General features: G+C 37.6%; 1 protein-coding gene across 1 annotated transcript; it reads left to right on the forward strand.

Annotated features, from left to right (window-relative positions):
* Positions 1-9,186: 9,186 nt before the first annotated feature.
* Positions 9,187-21,091, forward strand: LOC143619034 (stomatal closure-related actin-binding protein 1-like). Its single transcript, XM_077091064.1, has 12 exons — positions 9,187-9,482; positions 9,567-9,695; positions 9,785-9,877; positions 10,203-10,343; positions 10,766-10,834; positions 10,954-11,037; positions 11,963-12,143; positions 14,825-14,941; positions 15,016-15,074; positions 15,164-15,298; positions 20,593-20,742; positions 20,813-21,091. The coding sequence occupies exons 1-12, from the start codon at positions 9,222-9,224 to the stop codon at positions 20,855-20,857; spliced, it is 1,464 nt and encodes a 487-aa protein (XP_076947179.1). The 5' UTR covers positions 9,187-9,221; the 3' UTR covers positions 20,858-21,091.
* Positions 21,092-21,316: the final 225 nt, after the last annotated feature.

Raw genomic sequence — 21,316 nt, forward strand, 5'->3', positions numbered from 1 at the left:
TCCATTTCTTTAGGGTCTGCCGGTAAAAGACCAGTGTTGTATTTTCCCGGTTTTGTGAGGGATAAAGTGGTAAGGTTTTGGTTTAGGGTTTTGTAATTTGGAGAATGATTTGAGTGGTCTGTAGTGATATTACCTTCTTCTTTATATAACACTTCGTACGGTCTTGAAATGACTGTTTGTGACAAGTTCTAATTCACACGAAACAAATGACCCACTCAAAGCTTCCGAAAAATATTTATGGCTTGAGGTTTATCTCACAGTAACGGAGGGATTGAGTATAAATGTCATATTTTGCATAAATTTATTCTCAGTATTACAAAACTTCTTTTTACTTTTTCACTTTTTGTTATAATAGATTTTTAGTTGATTATTTGCAAAAAAATTTCTTGGATATGCTTTTGGTTTTCTCAAAAATAGTCTTTGTTTGCTACAAAAATTTTGGTTATTAGAGAATTTTATAATTAGTTGAGCATGCAATTGGTCAAGTAATTACCCTCCCTACACTTGAATCTCACATTGTCCTTAATGTAAAAATATTCATAAACAGATTCATAATAAGATTCATATGAAGTATGGTGGGTAAAATGGAAAGGAACTTCCCTATGGGCTAACGAAATTTTGACAGTGCGTCCCCTGTTTTTTTGTCCGTTCTCCTGTAATGTACCTAGATTATAAAAACTGCACACAACTAACAAACATCCAAAGCATAATAATAAAAAATTATTATTATTATTATTTTATTTATTTATTATATATATAACCTATTTTCAATGCCTAGTTTAATCAGGGTCTTGGCCAGACCCTACTTCCAACATGTTCATTGATCTGGGTGGAGGATTAGTACCTCCGAGACGGTCTCGAATGGTCCATCGATGTATGGTTTTAATCGATGTCCATTAATTTTGAACTTATGGCCTTCAGAATTTGAGATGTCTACTGTCCCATAGTCAAAAATTGATTCAACTATGTGTGGACCGGTCCAACAAGATTTCAACTTTCCTGGGAAAAGACGTAAACGTGTGTTATAAAACAGTACACGATCGCCAACTTGAAATTTTTTGTTTCCTTTTAAGTGGGCGTCGTGTAAACCTTTAGTCTTTTCTTTGTAAGACCAGGAATTTTCATATGCCAGTGCTCTTTGTTCTTCTAGCTCGTGAATTTGATCTTCCCAGTTTTTACCGACGAACATTAGATCAAAGTTCATTACTCTGAGAGCCCAGTAAGCTTTGTGTTTTAGTTTCACTGGTAGATGACATGCTTTACCATAAATAAATTTGAAGGATGTTTTTCCTATGGGGGTTTTGTAGGCCATCCTGAGGGCCCACAAAAGCGTCATCTAACTTTTCCGCCCAATTTTGCGATTCATTTGTATAGTTCTTTCAAGGATTCTCTTAATCCCCTGATTCAAGACTTCTGCTTACCCATTAGTCTGTGGGTGATATGGTGTTGCCAGTCGGTGGTAGACTCCATATCGTGCTAAGACTTTGTCCATTAGTGCGTTACAGAAGTGAGTACCTCTGTCGCTGATTAGGGCTTTCGGAGTACCAAAGCGTGAAAATAACTTTTTCAGAAAACGTACAACTACTCAAGCGTCATTCGTGGGAAAAGCTTGTGCTTCTACCCATATATACACGTAGTCTACTGCTAAAAGGATGTACTTGTTTCCAAATGAATTTGGAAATGGGCCCATGAAATCTATTCCCCATACATCAAAGATTTCACATATCTGAATGCCCTTTTAAGCCATCTCGTTTTTGGATGAGATGTTTTTGGCTCTTTGACAAGTATCATATGCTTGGATCAAAGCATGTGTGTCTTTGTATATGGTGGGCCAGAAAAATCCTGCATCAAACACTTTCCTAACCGTGGTGGCAGTATTGTGGTGTCCACCAGTTGGTCATTCATGACAGTGTTTGAGGATATCCAAGGCTTCCTTTCCTAATACACACCTACGAAAAAACCTGATCGGCACCTATCCTAAACAAATATGGATCTTCCTAGAAATAGAACTTAAGGTCAGAAAAGAACTTCTTCCGATGTTGATGTGTTAGCCCTTTTCTTAGGATTCTACAAGCTAAATATTTTGCGAAATTAGCAAACCAAGGACTTTCATCTTCCTTTTGCATGACTGCTTGGATATGCATGAGAACTTAATGTTGGAAATATCAATCAATCAATCAATCAATCATGCCCAGTAAAATCCCACCGACAGCAAAGCTATAAGTAGGGTCTGGGGAGGGTGGGATGTAGGCACACCGTACCTCTATCCAAAGAAATAAAGAGGTGGCTTCCAGAGAGACCCTCGGCTCTAAGTACATGTGTATGAAGCAAAACAAAGGAAATCAAAGTTTAACAGTTATATAAAAACTACTACTAATTATAATAATATTAATAATAAGATCACAGTTTAACAGCTATATAAGCTAATAATAATTATAATAATAATAATAATAATAATAATAATATATGTAAGGGAAATACCATTATGGTATGTGACCTAAATAAGTTAAGTCTAAGCCCTAAGGTATTCAAATCTCTCTAAAAATCCTTAACTTTAATTCTACTTCTCCACGAATTCCTATCCTCAACCATGTCCTCGGAGAGGTTTAGGTCTATCAAATCATGCCTAATTCTCTCATCCCAAGTCAATTTCGGTCGTCCTCTACCCCTCCTCCCCTCTATAGTAATGTTGGAAATAATCTTTGATAATTTCTTCCTGATGTTCTTCTGAAGCTGGGCATTCTAAGCGTGAAAGGTGGTCCGCGGCTACATTTTCTGCTCCCTTCTTGTCCTTGACTTCTATGTCGAATTCTTGGAGTAGTAGAATCCATCGGATGAGTCTGGGTTTGGCATCTGCTTGTTGAAGAGGTATCGTATGGCGTCATGGTTGGTGTAAACTATGGTTTTGGAAAGAACTAGGTAAGATCTAATTTTTTTCAAAGGCAAAAACTACTGCTAATAACTCTTTTTCTGTTGTGGTGTAATTTTCTTGTGCATCGTTAAGAGTTTTACTAGCATGGTAAATTGAGTGGAAATGTTTCTCTTCGAGTACGGCTCCAACTGCAAAGTCGCTTGTATCGCACATGATTTCGAATGGAAGGGTCCAATTGGGTGTAGTCATGATTGGTGCGTTGACAAGTTTGTCCTTTAGTGTGTTGAATGATTCAACACATTCTTTAGGGAAGATGAATGGTGTGTCTTTCTCCAGAAGTTTGGTCATGGGTCTAGCAATTTTGGAGAAGTCTTTTATGAAACGACGATAGAATCCTGCATGACCTAGAAAACTTCTAATGGCTTTGACTGAAGTTGGTGGCGGAAGTTTAGAGATGGTTTCTATTTTTGCCCTATCAACTTCTAATCCTTCTTGAGATATTTTATGACCGAGAACAATTCCTTCTTTAACCATAAAGTGGTATTTTTCCCAGTTAAGCACTAAATTTACTTCTTCACACCTAGCTAACATTTTGTCTAGGTTCTTTAGACAATGATCAAATGAGTCTCCAAAGACTGAGAATTCGTCCATGAAAACTTCCATAGAGTGTTCGATCATTTCATGAATGATGGCCACCATGCAACGTTGGAAGGCGGCCGGAGCATTACATAGTCCAAATGGCATTCTTCGGTAGACGAAGGTTCCATACGGATATGTAGGTGGTTTTCTCCTAATCTTTAGGAGCAATGGGAATCTGAAAGTATCCGGAGAATCCATCAAGAAAGCAGTAGAACATTTTCCCAGATAAACAAGCATTTGATCGATAAAAGGTAGTGGAAAATGATCTTTTCTTGTAGCGTCATTAAGCTTCCGGTAGTCAATGCAAACTCGCCAGCATGTGATAGTCCTCATTGGTATTAGCTCGTCCTTCTCGTTCATTACAATTGTCATTCCTCCCTTCTTGGGTACTACTTGAACTGGACTGACCCAAGGTGAATATGAGATTGGGTAGATTAATCCGGCATCAATGAGTTTGATTTCTTCCTTCTTCACCACATCTTGCATGTTGGGATTGAGACGTTTTTGATGTTGGACCACGGGTTTGTATTCTTCCTCCATGAGAATTTTGTGAGTACCAAAGGAAGGTCTAATGCCTTTGATATCCATGATCTTCTATGCGATAGCCTTCTTATGGTTTTTGAGAACCTTAAGAAGTTCATCTTTCTCTTCTTTAGAAAGGTGGGATGAAATAATTAGTGGGAGTTGAGAGTCTTTTTTCTAGAAAGGCATATTCGAGATGGTTTGGGAGTTCTTTTAATTCTAAGGCTGGTGGTTTTTCGATTGATGTTTTTGATTTTTCATTATTTTCGGTGATCTCGCATACTACTTCTGATGTTTCTTGATAGTTATTGATAATATCGAAATCATCGTGTCCAAAAGTGGGTTTTGTGTTTACGTCAGTTAAGATTTGTGTTTCCAATGGGGTGTTGATGGACGATTTCGGCACATAGCAACTCATGATGGAATCGATGATGTCGACACAATATAATGTGCCATCGTGATGTTGAGTACGTTGCATAGATTTTCCTATGTCAAAAGTGATTGCCTCGTCATTAACCCTAAGAGTGAGTTTGCCAGTGCAAACATCAATGATAGCCTTTGCAGTGGCTAAAAAGGGTCTTCCTAAAATCAGAGGTACACTTTTTTCTTCTTCCATATCTAGAATTACAAAATCTACTGGGAAAACAAATTTGTCGATTTTGACAAGCATGTTTTCAACAATGCCCCAAAGATATTTAACGGATCGGTCAGCTAACTGAATGCTCATGCGGGTGGGCTTTGGTTCTCCTATCCCTAGTTTTTCAAACACCGCATTAGGCATTAAGTTAATACTAGCTCCTAGGTCAGCTAGGGTATTGCTAACAGACAAATTTCCTATGAGACAAGGAATAGTAAAGCTCCCTGGATCGGTCATTTTCGGTGGCAGCTTGTTTTGGAGGACCGCTGAACATTCTTCACTTATGGTGACATGTGATAGCTTTTCCAGCTTCCTCTTGTTTGTCAGCACTTCTTTACAAAACTTGGCATATTTCGGCATTTGAGCAATGACTTCAATAAAAGGGATGTTGATGTGGAGTTTTTTGAAAGAGTTCTAAAAACTTCCCGTAGAGATTGCGAAGAAGCCATAGCGGTGGAGGGAAGAAGGGGAGACGCATGAAAGGATGGTTTATCAGCTACTGAGAAGGTTGTAGGGGAATAAGTAGCTTGCCACAGTTGTTTTATGTTAGTGTGATTAAGGGGTGTTTTATGTTACAGATCGAACCTACGTTGGTCTGGCAAGCTTGAATGATTTCCTTTTTATGTATTATGAATGACTTGTGATTTCATGTGATTTTGTATGAATGACTTATGAATTATTTTGAATGCATGTTGGTTATGATAGATAGTTGTGTGGTGATAAAGCTTCGCCTTAGGCATTAGCGTTATTATATAAAACAAGGTCCATTAGGAAGACGAGATGAGACTTGGTACATCGAGGGCCTCATGGACAAGCTGCCTTGATAGCTAAAACACATGAACACCACTCGATGACTGCAAGTCAGGAGTAAGAAGGATAACCCAGAAAACAAAGGCGATTCAATAAAGTGTGTGAATATAAGAAGTGTTCCTTTTACAAAGAATAAGTTAGGTTTCGGGGACGAAACCTCTTTAGGGGGAGGGAGACTTGTAACATCCCAAAATTTCTAAAAAGAATAGTAACTATATTATTTAATTATGGTGGGAAAGTTTACTCGAGATAGTGGAGAAATAATAAAATAAAATAGGAGTTATTATGAGTCGGGCTTGTGTTGGGTTAAGCAATATGGGTAATGGACTTCGGTTAATAGAGAAGGGGGATAGACCATGAGCTCAAGTTCATGACCCATAGTATATAAGCCATAATTATGCCACAATCCTTCATTCCCATCCATTCCAAACACCACCTAAAACACACACTTAGCTTTCTCTCATCCTACTTTCTCTCTCTAGCCGAAATAGAAGAAGAGCCGATCCCGACCCGAGGTAATGGTAGTATGATATTGTAGAGAACCACACCCGCTTGATATAGTCGCGAAACGACGAGCCGACACCCTAAACCGTTAAAGACACGAGATCCGAAAGGAAGCGGGTGTAAACCGGCCAAAAGATAAGATTAGGGGTCACCCTAGCTCATATCTGGATCGAACGGGACGAAAAGCGGTGAAAAAGGTAGTGAAACAAGCGATATCTCGCTTTTCCGGCAAGATCCCGTTTACTCCGGCAATGGCGGCGCCGGAAAGGCGGCGCTGGAGAATGTGGGTACGAGGTTAAGGTTTTGTCAAAGAATGTTTTGACCTAACCGTAGTTCGTTAGCGGGAACGTGACGAACTAACCCTAGTTCGTTAATGGAGACATATCGAATTAGCAAGTAATTCGTTATGACCTTTCGTTAAGCAGGGATGGCGAATTAGAAACAGCACGTTACGCCATTCGTTAAGAAGAGATAACGAACTAGAGTTAATTCGTTAAGCCATTCGTTAAGTAATTCGTTAACGGAAGACTGACGAGTGAGCCCCAGTTCGTTATAGAAAGCCAGTTCGTTATAAAGCCATTCGTTAAGAAATAACGAAGGAACTAATTCGTTATGGAACTGAGTAACGAACTAAGTTTGAAAGAATGACAGAAAGGCCCCTGGACTTGTGATAGAATGAGTTAATTACATGGAATCCCTTGGACTTTGCTAATTAATGAAAGATACCCTTAAAGTTTAATGAATAACGATTAACTAACCGGTAAAGATTCAATAAAGTTAAACCGGCTTAGACACGTAAGATCTTCGGCGTAAAGAGCCATCTTTCCTTTCGAAGGCTTATTGGTGGTAGAGCCTGTAGCCAAAAATTCCGGCTTCCACTCTGGGGCTAACCCGTATACATTGACGACGTCTTCATAGTCTCTTTCTTTCCAACTGACGACAATCTTATCCATGGACGAGTTTCCTTTCTTCTCTCCAACCATTATTTCAGTCGGTAATGGTAGACAACGAGCTATGATGAATTTTATAAAAAAACCCAGATCTGCTTTAAGAAGGAAAGGAGATAATGAATGGTTCAAGGCAATAAAGATCCTCAAAGGGGGATAACCGTCCTATTTATACCCATCGCAATAAATGCGTTGGGAGATTGACAGTAGAGAGAGAATTGAAGGTTCTAATGGGAGTACGCCACGCCACGCGGGAAAACTGAGAAAGCAAAAAAGAGAATAGTCAGGTATAGTTGGCAGCCGGCTTAAACGTCGCTTCAACTGAGCAGCCACTATAGACTGTCCCATCGTACTTCTTAATTGTTATCCACACCAACATAAAATATCTACACCTAACGCAAGAAATCCAAAAAATCCCCAAAAAATATCTTAAGTCCAAAATTTCACCCGCATAAAACTTCACGCGGAAGAAACAATGAACTGGGGGGAGGGGGGACTCATAGAGGTAGGGTACTAAAAAAACCCAAATAACCCTGAAGATCACCCACGGGTAGGAGGGGACCCCTTCATACGTCACCCGCGGGACATATGAATCACCCGCATAACTCAAGATAGAGGAACATCAATAAACAAGATCTAAAGATTTTATGCGGAAGAAACCAGACGCCCTCAGAAGCCATCCGCAAGGTATTATGCCCATCCGCAAGGATGACCAAAAGGTGACGTCAGAGAACAGCTGTAATTAACCAACTCCTTTCTAGAATATTTACCAAGATCCTTTCTTGGAGAGCACGAGACGTAACAGCCAATAGAATAAGGACAGCTGGCGAGGTTGTTACAACCATACACATGGCCAAAATAGCTCATCCTATCATGAGTAGACACGTGTCCAGGTTGTTACAACCATGAACATGGCTGATATAGCTCGTCCTATCATACGCGGACATGTGTCCAGGCAGTTACGAAGACATCTTCTGGAAAGGGATAGCTGGACCAGTCACATTCCCTTACCTTTCAGCTATAAATACCTTCATCATTCCTATGAGTTAAACATTCACTCTCAACTATCTACTCTAAATACTTAAGTACTTTCTATCCATCGGAACTGTACTTATTCTCACGCCGGAGGGTGGTTACGAGAAGATCCCCCTCTTATCCTTCCCGTAACGAGCTCATGGCGGTTGTTTTGTAGGTTTCTGTCATTGGACTTGGGAGATTAGACTTATCGTTAGTTTGGTAATAGTTTGACCCATACCTTGTAGACTCATTGGATCCGTGTTTCTTCACTAGTCCAAACCTCAAATAAAAATTGTTTACTTATCAAGTCCAAACTTGAGACTCAAATAAAACTCGTTTACTTGTTAAATCTTCTACGAAGGCAATAAAATTTTGTAAGAAAAGATGGAAAAAGTAGTAAAATCCAGGAGAAACAACAAACAACCTGTGTAGGCCCTACGTCTTGTTTTTTATAATTCAAGCAAACACAGCCAAGAGCATCATGAGCGTAATAGTAGTAACTATAGTACATATTAACTTTATTTATAAACAAATCATCAAACAAACTCCTCCTCGTTTGATTAATTAGTCGTTAATAATTATTATTATATCCCCAATTGTGTCTTTTTCTTTGAATTTTCTCAAGCAACAAATCTCATCGTTGTTCATTTTTCATGGTTGGTAAGTGCATTTTCCTACCTTCATACTCTTCCAATTCAGGATTTCCAAAGTGTGTCTCGTTTTTAGGGTATTTGTGTGTTGTTGATATTATCAGTAATTACTTCTCTCGTTATTATTATTATTATTCTGTTTCTGTTAATTCTTTCACAATTTTGCACTGTGCTTGCTTTTAGGGTTTAGATTATGACGTCATTTGCTAGAGGAGGACATGGTCCATGATAGGACTAAGGTTAATGGTTTTTAGGGGCTTAGATTATTATTATTATTATTATTATTATTATTATTATTATTATTATTATTATTATTGTTTATTTATGTGAATCAGACAAAATTAGTATGAATTAAGTTAGGTTCTCGCTAATGTTATCACCGACTAATTAGTCCTCTGATTTTCTGCACAGTGCTTTTAGGGTATGTAATTTTTATTCCACTGTCTGTATGTGAATAAGACCAAAAATAAATAGTATGAATTAGCCAATTAGGTAGGTTTTCACTTTGTTGGATTGACTTTTTATTTCTTTCACCATGAATTACAGAAAGACTCATTACAATAAAATGTTGCTTATTAAAACTTTCTGATTTTCTGACAGAGTAATTAATATAAACCAGAATCATGACAAGGGTCGGCCGTGATTTTAGCTACACAATGCAAAGTTTGGCGGTCCCACCCGTATCTGCAGATGTCGTCTTTTCCTCCGCTCGCTTTCCCAACTACATAAATGACCAGATTGCCAACCGAAAAGTAGGTTCTATGAAGGAAGTTATAGCCCGAGAGACTGCACACTTGTTAGAACAACAGAAACGCTTATCGGTTCGTGATCTTGCTAGCAAATTTGAAAGAGGTCTTGCTGCTGCTGCTAAATTATCTGACGAGGTTTGGTTTTCTGATGTTAAAAACTTAAAACGGGTTATTTTTTTCCTTTATTAAAATTGATTTATTTAATTTAATGAGGAACAGGCTAAACTTAGGGATGTGGCATGTTTAGAGAAACATGTTCTTTTAAAGAAACTTAGAGACGCGCTCGAATCGCTTAGAGGGCGTGTGGTTGGTAAAAATAAGGATGATGTGGAGGTGGCTATTTCCATGGTTAGTTTCTAATTGTTTTTTGTTATTTCTATTTATTTGGTAAGTTTCAAGTTTTATCAATTAATTAATTTACATCCGCCTCATTATAGGTTGAAGCTTTAGCGGTTCAGTTGACTCAGAGGGAGGGAGAGTTGATACAAGAAAAGGCTGAGGTTAAAAAACTTGCAAGTTTTCTGCAGCAGGTTTGTGAAGATATTATGAAGCGTTTTACTTTTTGTTGGTTCCTTGTTTATTGAGAATTATATTACACTTGAATACCTTCTAGGTATGATAATTACATACCAAATGTAATACAATATCAAACAACTATATACGGAATGTAGAAAGTTTAGGTCATTCCTGCTGATTCTTACTTCCTCCAGATAGTTTTTTCTGTTTAAGACCTGCAAAACTGACTTTTTCTAAAAACCATAAATGGGTTTTAGCTTATTAATATTTTTCTTCTCACTTATGTTATATTTGTTCATTTGTTTGTTTTTGGTTTTATTTTTTACTTGATTGATGCAGGCTTCAGAAGATGCTAAAAAGCTTGTGGATGAAGAAAGAGCTTTTGCGCGGACTGAAATTGAAAATGCCAGAGCTGCAGTTCAGAGAGTGGAAGAGGCTCTTCAGGAGCAAGAAAGAATGTCCCAAGCTTCCGGAACCCAGGTTTATTATTATTATTATTATTATTATTATTGTTTTTTTTAACACTATTTAGCATATGCTCATGACAATCACAAAATTTAAGTGTAACCAAGGCTGGAATTCATATATGGTTCTTTTCAAAAGTCTTGTGAAAGCAGGTTTTACATATATACGATCTATCCAAATTAACTATCCTGTTTTGCTTTTTTATGTTGCACCTTTTTAAGTCTTATTGGACTTTTTAACTTTTTTGTAGCTTTTACTTGGTTAATAGTTTTTTCTATGCACTCATCAAAGTTTATGTGATATCTAGTTTAACCATTTTTTTCTATGCACGCATTAAAGTTTATGCGCAATCAAAGTTTTTGTGATATATGTTAGATTAGATTTAATGCATTATGCTTTATTTTATGGTGACTCAGTGTAACCGACTTTATATTTAGGATATGGAAGCACTAATGAAGGAGGTTCAAGAAGCCAGGCGGATCAAAATGCTGCATCAGCCTAGCAAGGTAGGCTCATGAGTCAATCTTCAAACATGTTGTGAGAGATAAATGTTTGATAAAAGATTAGAAGGTACATATGTATGTGTTGATAATTGATATAGTTAAGTTAAATGCTATATATGAAGGTTATGGATATGGAACATGAGCTTCAAGCCTTAAGAATTCAATTAGCTGAGAAGTCTAAGCGTTCAATCGAGCTTCAAAAAGAGGTGCTTTCTATTATAAATTTATTTTATAGTCTTATTAAACACTCTGTTCTCTGTTTTAATGATTGCTAAATAAATGTATACAGCAATGCAAAGTCAAATTTGGCCTTTGGTAGTAGGTTTGCTAAACAAATACAATAAAAAAGTCAAATTTGGCTTTTGGGAGCAGGTAGCATTATTTGCTAATAATTGATCTGCTCGTTTTCTTTGTTCAACGGGTTTTGCAGTTTTGCTACAATAACCTATTAGCCTTACAAGGTTTACTATGTCAGCATCTCTGCATTTGTGGCAGCCACATCTGCATCCATGTCAGATTTTTTAAAGCGAATATCTTCTAGAAATATGTTTTTTTTGTGAATCTTGGTTTTTGTAAAATGTAAATACATCACTCACTTGTTTATGAAAAAGTCGTTTGTTTTGCATTAGAAATCTTTTTTTTTTAACTAAAACCACTAGTATTTATAACAATCCATGTGTATAAACATTTATATATTACTCCAAACACTCTTTTTAAAAAATCATTCTATATCTAACACATTACTCTTTTTGTATAAAGTGGTATTCCTTTCTGAAAAACCGTTTGATTATAAAAGATTTCAAAACTCAAATACATACATTTTATCTTCTACTTTTATGTAACTGTTTTTCTCACACTTACTAGTATCTATCAGTTATCATATATGTTCTTGAATATACTAATATGTGCTCTTGGTGTATCTTCATGATCTTCATATGTTCTTAATGTCATAAATTAGTCATTAATCAATGGAAGAGGCAATTAACATTTAGAGATACTTACTAATGTGCAAAGAGGTTATTCTGGATTAAAACATGTGCAGAAGAGAAATGTTGCATTTATTTTGTAACTTGGAATCAATAAATAGTTAGTTAAATTGATTTTTAGTTACATTGTTATCTGTAATCTCAGTTGGCAATAAGTAGAAGAGGAGATGAAAGTGCATCCTACTTGTTTGAAATAAATGGCACAACTGCTTTAGGATCCTACATGCAAATTCAACCGTGTTCTGATCGAGCCCCGGAACTTTCCAGATGTTCAGTTCAGTGGTATCGCATGACACCCGAAGGTGGAAACAGGGATATTATTTCAGGTATTTTGGTTATTATATAATTTCCTTCTTTTTAAATCTAACCATACATGTTAGACAAATTATTAAATGATCTCCGGTATCAATGTTTTTAAAACTTTTATTCTTACAAAATATGTTGCAAGATCCGAATACTCTTATAATTTATCACCTGCATAAAGCCATAAACCTTGTATAGTTTCCAACAAAGGAATATAGTCATATAATTAATCTAACAAATAAAATCATCCCTAAGTAAAGTACCATGGTTTTTGTTTCTCATTTTATCTTCATAGATGCGTAGCTGTAGCGCTGAGGAATAATAAGTGGAGCATATAATGGTTATTATACCTGTTCGATATGAAGGCCTTATTCACACTATGCTTAGGTGTTGTAAAAATCGCTAGGCGCTAGTCGGGAAGCGAACGACCGACTAGCGACTGATCGGGATTAATCGGATTGTAAGTTTTGTAAGTAATATTTTAAATGTTAAAATGTATATATACACATCGATATGTATATAATACTTCAAAGTTCACATAAATACTTCATAGTTCTCATAGTATAGTTTAAAGTTTAAACACATAAACAATTAAACTTAAAACATAACAAATTTAGTACTTAAATAGATTGACGTCTAGGTTACATTAATACTTCAAATTTCATATATTATAGTTTAAGCATAAACAATTAACTTAAAACATAACAAATTAAGTACATAAGTAGATTGACGGCTAGGCTAAATTAAGTACTTGAAAAAATTGAAGAAAAGGAATGTCAAAGCAAAAGGTTAAGTTAATAAGGTAAAAGCTATATCTAATATATTGAAAGAAAAGATAAAAGTCTGAGAAATTGTGGGTTTCATTTAACTTTTAAATGTAAGAGCATTCTCATATGAGTCTATCTCTGTCTATATAATTTAAGTAAAAACACATTTTTCTGAAACTTTGTTTATTTTTCAAAGACCTCACACGTCCGTTTCTCTATCCCTATCTCTATCTGTTTCTTACTCACAAACACTTATTTTATTGTTTTTTTGGTTTTATACACACAAAATTATATAGATGGATGAATTATAACCCTCTAAATAGGTCACTATTGCTTTTATGAAAATTTTCTTTATAGTAGAGATTCCAGTGGAGGTAGGTTTTAGGTGTTTTCTATATTCTATACTCTATTATAGAGAAAATATAAGGTTAGAGGCTCCAATTTGAGCACGCCCTGCTTGCGGTGCGCGCATATAATGTATATATGTGTGAACCCTCGGGTGGGCAAAAGTAAAATTGCACTAATTTTGACGTTATTTTACTAATCTTGTGAAAATAACGTTAAAAGTGGCGGAAGGTTAATCAGGCATCATGTGGTGGCGTTGATAGCCGAAAGACAAGGGCACATGCACCAATCAGCCGGTGTCCCGATGATTGAGTGCTATGTGCCTTATGTCCAAGGCTTGATGCAAAACTACTATCGAGCCGGGGTTCTCACCGGAAGCAGCCTCTCTATCCCTATGGGATAGAGGTAAGGCTGTCTATATCTTACCCTCCTCAGACCCTACCATAGCATTGCTATTGGTGGGATATACTGAGTACGATGATGATGATGTATGATGCTCCAATTTGAGTGCTTTAAAGTAAAGTACACTATATTGCACACGTTTCCAACGCTTTCTTTCTACCCAACCATTTCCAATGCTTGGTCACCAATTCCAGCAATCTCTTATTGCTTTATTATTTCATTTTAATGTTGTTTTCATCTCTCTCAACGTCGTTTTCTCCGCTGGACTCCGGCCACCCCATAGCCACCGTGTTTTCTCTTTGATTTGCACCGATTTGGACCTCCTTCGACCACTTACTGATTTTTTGGTCCGATTAGATGAAATCACGTCGGTAGAGTGCTGATTAGCGATTAATCCCTGTTTTTTACGGCACTGCTATGCTTATTATGATTAATTGTACACCATGCTTAATTGCTTATTATGATTATTTGTACACTATGCTTATTATGATTATATTTGTACTAGATATCTTGTTAATGAATCTTTTTATATACTTTTGTGGATGTTTCATAGATATTCACTACTTTTTACTGGAAGTTTAGATTTTTAGTATTAATTCTGCACTTATAAATTATGCCAAACAGAACCAAAAACCGAAAGTTAGTGCATGGATCGGTATTGGGCTCAAACCAAACCAAAGATCGAAAGTTCGGTTTTTAGGTTTTTGAAAGAAAAACGTTTGATTTCAGTTTTTTTTGGTTTTTACGATGGGTTGTTTTTGGTTTTGCCACTTGGGCTTGAAGTTTTTGGGCTGAAAAATAGGCCCACAAATGATTCTGGGCCTAATTTTTTTTTGTTGATTAATGATTAATTGATAGTACACACTCGGACCTAAAAAGATTGGCCTACACCATTTATTGTGGTACCAATTTGTTTGTTTATTTTACGGGCGCTGTTCGGTTTTTCCGAGGACGAGTACATCCAAACAGAAACACCGGATCAGTTTTTGAGAAAACATAAACCAAATTACCAAACCGATGGTTTTGGGTTGGGTCGGTTAGATTATGCCAAGCATTATTTTAGTTACGAATCGGTTATTTCAGTTTAATGCATACCTATGCATCAGCATATTTGAATGATTAGTTGAAACTGTTTTTCTTTTTCCAGTTCTGCTATTATAATAAACAAATCCGATTTTGGATTTTTGTAGGGGCCACCAAATCTATATATGCTCCCGAGCCCTCTGATGTTGGCCGGATTCTGCAAGCCGATGTGGTTTCGGATGGTCAGAGTATTACACTCACAACATCCGATCCAATTGATCCAGGTTATTTATTGTTTTTCTAATGTTTGGATTTATTGGGAAATAAATTAAATAATAATCCTTGTTTCTATAAACAGCTGCAGGATTAGGAAACTATGTGGAAGCATTGGTGCGCCGACATGACACAGAATTCAATGTATGCCACTTGTGCTTCTGAAATTATTTATTTCTGTTTATGTTGAGTTCTATAAAAATCAATGATGTGATGTTTATATAATACTGCAGGTTGTTATAATCCAAATGAACGGGGAAGACCATCCTTCAGAGTCAATTCATGTACTTCATGTAGGGAAAATGAGGATGAAACTTTGTAAAGGAAAAACAACAGTGGCTAAAGAATATTATTCGTCTTCAATGCAGGTAACCTTACATGCAAGTGTGTTTTCATCATATTAAATGTTTTTAATGTGACGAGTGATGTCTCTTCCCTTATTGCATTTTTATCCAACCCAATACTAAAACTGCTTATATCCCCTCCCTTATTGAATTTCACATTATTAGACAAGTTATTGATATTTATGTATATGATTTATATTAGAGGGTATTAGAGGGTATTTATGTAATCTATTTATATCTTGTAATCTCTTATGCATAATTACATAATACAATACAATCTTCGTTGTTTATTTTGGTATCAAGAGCCAAAAGGGTCACAAACCCTAATTTTTTTATTTCTGCCGTCAAACACCCCAGCCAACCACCCTCTGCTGCCATGGCACTTCTTGCATCCTTCACCCAAGCAGAAAAACAGAGTCACAACTCACACAAGTTCGGTTTTACACTCTCTACAACCAATTATGGCTACTGGAAAACATTAATCCAGCCATTCCTTGTTACCAACAACCTTTTTCCCTATGTTGATGGCACCATTCCTTGCCCAGACCCGTTCATCACCATTCCTTCTACTAATAAAGACCAGCCGCCAGTCAGCCAACATAACCCAAATCATGCAACGTGGGTGTCTAATGATGCTCATGTTCGCATGTTAATCCTATCTACCATTTCTGAGAGTGCCTTCCAGCATGTTCAAGGTGATACATCCAAAGAATTATGGGCTGCTCTTGAACATGCCTTTGCACCTCACACCATATCTCGAGAATACACCCTCAAATCACAGCTTCTTCGTCTGAAGATGGAAGCTGATGAGACTAGCGCTGCCTATCTCCTTCGTGCACGTGAGTATGCTGATGCCCTAGTCAATATTGGTGAACCATACAAGGAAAAATATCTCGTTATGCTGGTTGTAACTGGCCTTCGTGACGAATACGATGGCTTCAAATCACAGATTGTGGGTCGACAATTTCCCACTGCTTTTTCAGATTTACATGCCCTCCTCTCTGATTATGAATACATAATCAGGAAGACTCCAGCAGCCCCTGTGCAAGCCTTTACAGCCGCAACACCGCCGGCTAGCTCTTCTTCAGTCACGGCTCCTTCATTGCCTCCTGACACGGTTCATGCTCTTCAACAGGTTATGTCACAACTTGGCCTTTTTAAGCCACAATCTTCGGTTTCATAGCCCGCTTTTCCACATCATCAGGCAAACTATGCCTCTCGGGGCCGTGGTCGCAGTTCGTACAATCGGGGTCGTGGAAATCGCAACAATTCTAGGAACTACAACAATCACAGTTTCAACAACTCTAATGGTGGTAATAGAAATCAGTTTTCTTGGGCATCTACTCAAAACATGGTTTTTGGTACTTGTAACAGGTGCGGAATTGGACATATTCCATCCCAGTGTCCTAACAGGGATCCGAGTACTATGAGGTCTACTCCACCTTCAGCAAACTTTGCTGACTACCGTTCAAAGGCAACAGCTAATTGGCTTCCAGACACTGGTTGCAGCGGACACTCTGCTATGGATCAACACAGCCTTGATCACTCAGAACCATACTATGGTATGGATTCTCTTTATGTTGGTAATGGTGAAAGTCTCCCTATTTTACACATTGGTTCAACCAAAATTTACTCCCCACACAAAACCTTTAACCTTCAAACATCCTCCATGTCCCTCAATTAAAACGAAATCTCCTTTCTGTCAAACAGTTTTTCTTTGATAATAATGTGTATTTTGAATTTCACTCCACTTTTTTTGCTGTGAAGGACACGCTTACGCGGAAAACCCTCCTCACGGGTCCAAGTGACAACGGGCTTTACTCTCTTCGGCTTCCACTTTCACGTCCTGTTCACCGTGTTGCTTTTTCTGCTGTTCGTGCATCTTCTGACACATGGCATCGAAGACTTGGACATCCACGTCCAGATCTTTTGAAGTCTATGTTATTTCAATTTTCTCTTCCCGTTAGCAATAAAAGTTTGAGTGCCTCTTGTAATTCTTGTCACATGGGGAAATCCTCGAAATTACATTTATTAACTTCATCGTTTACTAGTACTAATGTTTTGGATTTAATATTTTGTGATGTTTGGGGCCCTGCACCCGTTAAATCCTTTAATGGGGATTCCTATTTCTTATTATGTGTTGATCATTTTACCCGTTACATGTGGATCTTTCCATTAAAACACAAGTCTGATGTATGTGCTATCTTTAAAACTTTTCATGCTATGGTTGAAAGACAATTCAACACTAAACTTAAATCTATTCAAACAGATTGGGGAGGGGAATTTCGATCTCTTTCTCCCTTTCTCTCTTCCTTGGGCATTATTCATCGTCTCTCATGCCCTCACACCAGTGAACAAAATGGTTTTGTTGAGAGACACCATCGACATGTGGTGGAAACGGGTCTTACTCTTCTTGCCCAGTTAGGTGCTCCTAAAAGGTTCTGGAACCTTGCCTTTGATACAGCTGTCTACTTGATTAACAGGATGCCTTCTCGTGTTGCTTCCAAAATCTCTCCTTTTGAACACATCTTTAAACGCAAACCTGACTATTCCTTTTTAAAAGTTTTCGGTTGCCAGTGTTATCCTCATCTTCGTCCTTACAATCCTCACAAAATGGACTTTCGTTCCATACCTTGTCTCTTTCTTGGTTACAGTCCATCCCATCATGGTTATCGTTGCCTTGATCTCAAAACACATCGCCTATACATTGCACGCCATGTTCGGTTTCATGAACAATATTTCCCTTTTCTTCATTCTTCTTCTCCTCAGTCTACTCAGTCCCAATCTACACAGTCCCAACCTGATCCTTACTTCTCCTTTCCACTCTCTTGTTGCTCTCCGACACAACCTGCAACAGAACCTGTTTCTACCCAACCAAATCTGCCCGTTTCTGACTGACAACCCAGCCCACAACCAGCTCACCCAGACCTACCAAACCTGACCGCTACTGACCCAGAACCATCCCTACCACAACAGCCCGTCTCTGACCCACAAACCAGCCCCGAAACTGCCCACCCTGATGCACAATCATCCCCGAACGTTACCAGCCCACAATCGACCCACTCACATACTACCGCCTCTATTGAAACACAACCGAACCAATCTGTTCCAAATCACCCAACCTCATCGACATCTATCCCACCTAATACCTCCACCAGACCAGCACATCTTCGCCAAAATCCTCCTAAAACTAAACGTTATGATCCCTCGGCTTTTCACACCACCACTGAACCAATTGTCACTGAACCCACGACTTTCACTATTGCTAACAAGGATCCTCAATGGCAACAAGCCATGTCTGAGGAATACAGGGCTTTGATGAAAAATGGCACGTGGACTTTGGTTCCACCTATCTCAAATGTTAATGTGGTTGATTACAAATGGGTGTACAAACTAAAACGGGACCAACATGGGGCTATTAAACGGTACAAGGCACGCTTAGTTGCAAAAGGGTTCAATCAACAAGCCGGTGTTTCCGGGTTGTTCTTTCTTTGGCAGTTACCCGTGGGTGGCCTCTTCGTCAGTTAGATGTACAAAATGCATTTTTACACGGTGATTTAAAGGAGACTGTTTATTTGAGACAACCACCTGGATTTGTGGATCCAGCTAGACCTGACCATTTATGCCTTCTACACAAGTCTTTATATGGCTTGAAACAGTCCCCTAGAGCATGGTTTCAACGTTTATCTAAAGCTTTGCATCTTTTAGGTTTCAAAGGGTCCACTACCGACCCTTCACTTTTTATCTACTCTTCTGCAGGCATTATTCTTTACATGTTAGTTTATGTTGATGATATAATCCTAACCGGCAACAATGATGCAGCCATTAGTCATGTTGTTCATAGCTTGAGTTCCACTTTGCTCTTCAAGACATGGGTGCACTGTCTTATTTCTTGGGAACTGAAGTTAAATCTGTTGGTTCGGACCTCATTCTTTCTCAAAGGAAATACATCTTGGAAATCTTAAAAAAGGCTGGTCTCTTACAATCCAAACCGGTTACCTCCCCATGCTCCACTACGGCTCATCTTTCACTTGGTGACAGTCCGGTTTTTGAAAATCCAGTTCGTTACCGGCAGGTTGTAGGTTCTCTTCAGTATCTCACTTTAACTTGGCCTGACATTGCCTTTGCTGTGAACAAAGTTTGTCAATATATGCATTCCCCGACAGAAAATCAATGGTGTGCTGTTAAGCGTATTCTTCGATATATACATGGCACTTTGAATCATGGTCTCCTCATCAAACGGTCTTCTGGCTCTACTTTGCATGCTTATACTGATGCGTATTATCAGTCTTTTACAACATATTCAGATGCGGACTGGGCTGGCTGCCCGATGATCGTCGATCCACGGGGGGATATGCTATTTATCTTGGTTCCAATATTGTATCTTGGTCAGCTCGGAAACAAAAGATTGTCTCTCGATCATCGACTGAATCCGAATATAAAGCCTTAGCCGACACAGTCGCTGAACTTACATGGCTTGATTCGCTTATGCGTGAACTACGAGTGCCAATGAAATTTGCTCCGATCTTATGGTGCGACAATCTGGGGGCTACATACCTATCTGCAAATCCTATTTTTCATGCCCGTACAATACATGTTGAAGTTGATTTTCACTTTGTTCGAGAAAAGGTTGCTCACGCTCGACTCTTTGTTCAGTTTATTTCTACACGTGATCAGATTGCAGACATCTTTACAAAGCCGTTGCCAACTGACAGATTTGTGACTCTACGGGACAAGCTACAGCTTGTTCCCCACGCTTAGCTTGAGGGAGGATATTAGACAAGTTATTGATATTTATGTATATGATTTATATTAGAGGGTATTAGAGTGTATTTATGTAATCTATTTATATCTTGTAATCTCTTATGCATAATTACATAATACAATACAATCTTCGTTGTTTATTTCACATAATGACAAAACTACCCTCTCAAAATTAGTTTTATGGCATTTGTTTTTCATGTTGATGATTGTCACTTTTATTTTTTATGGTTACTTAAAAAGCTTGGGATAAAAAAACAGATAATGCAAAAACACAGAAAAGATTAAAAAAACTCATTAGCGAAATAATTAAAAAACAAAAAAAAAAGCGGAAAAAATTTCTGAAAAAAATTACAAGAAAAAGTTGTTATGGGTAAATATGAAACTTTCAGATATTATATGGCTTTAATAATTGGTAAAAATAAGGTTAAGATAGTCATTCTATTATTTATTTATTTATTTGATAAAACAGATCAAAATTGGTAACTCTGATGCTTTTTAATGAAGTTTCCTTAATAAAATAGTTGAATTTTTGTAATGTCATAAAAACTTAACAGCTTTGTGGAGTAAGAGGTGGTGGAGATGCTGCAGCTCAAGCATCATTCTGGCAGCCTAAAACCGGGCTGTCGTTCGTGTTGGGATTTGAATCAGAAAGAGAAAGAAATGCTGCAATTATGCTTGCGCGTAGATTCGCCTTCGATTGTAATGTAAGCCTGTGAATTGACAGTTATACCCTTGTGAAAGTGATCTTTGAAATGTTAATGTTTACATTTGCAGATAATGCTTGGTGGCCCGGACGATAGAGCAGCCCAGAAACATTAACCTCTGAGATGCGTTATTTATGATATTTGATAAGTTTAAGCCAATCGACGTTCTAATGCGTTAATGGATGTGTAAGTTTGTATTTGTTAGCAAACCTTCGTTGCTGCTCGTGAAACTTTGATTTTCTCTCTTTTTAGGCATGCTTATTAGTGCTATTCTTTTTGGCTTACTCATTGTGACAACCTATTGTAGTTGAATATCAAGTGTTGTATGTGCAACATTTTCCCTTAAGTTATGCATCTACTAAATACAATGGTTTGTCACATTTATAAAAAATGTATAGTTTGTGGATTCTGATATTATCTATGTAGAGTGAGCGGGTATTTGGCCACTAGTTACGTTAGTTAGGGTCAATCGTGTTATATGTGGTCGTATAAACACAGCATACAATCTAGTGAGTCAATTTGATATCGCAATCAACACAGCATGCAATCTAGTGAATCAACTTGTAAACACTGC

This window comes from Bidens hawaiensis, unplaced genomic scaffold, assembly GCF_021521415.1.
Source record: "Bidens hawaiensis isolate Kalapana, Puna unplaced genomic scaffold, B.hawaiensis_p1.1 tig00002355_1, whole genome shotgun sequence".
NCBI lineage: Eukaryota > Viridiplantae > Streptophyta > Magnoliopsida > Asterales > Asteraceae > Bidens > Bidens hawaiensis.

Excerpts from the sequence above, each read along its gene's own strand:
- LOC143619034 (XM_077091064.1), top strand. The coding sequence starts at position 9,222 with ATGACAAGGGTCGGCCGTGATTTTAGCTACACAATGCAAAGTTTGGCG. Across the intron at positions 9,696-9,784 it reads TGGAGGTGGCTATTTCCATG|GTTGAAGCTTTAGCGGTTCA; the intron begins GTTAGTTTCTAA and ends GCCTCATTATAG. Across the intron at positions 10,344-10,765 it reads CCCAAGCTTCCGGAACCCAG|GATATGGAAGCACTAATGAA; the intron begins GTTTATTATTAT and ends CTTTATATTTAG.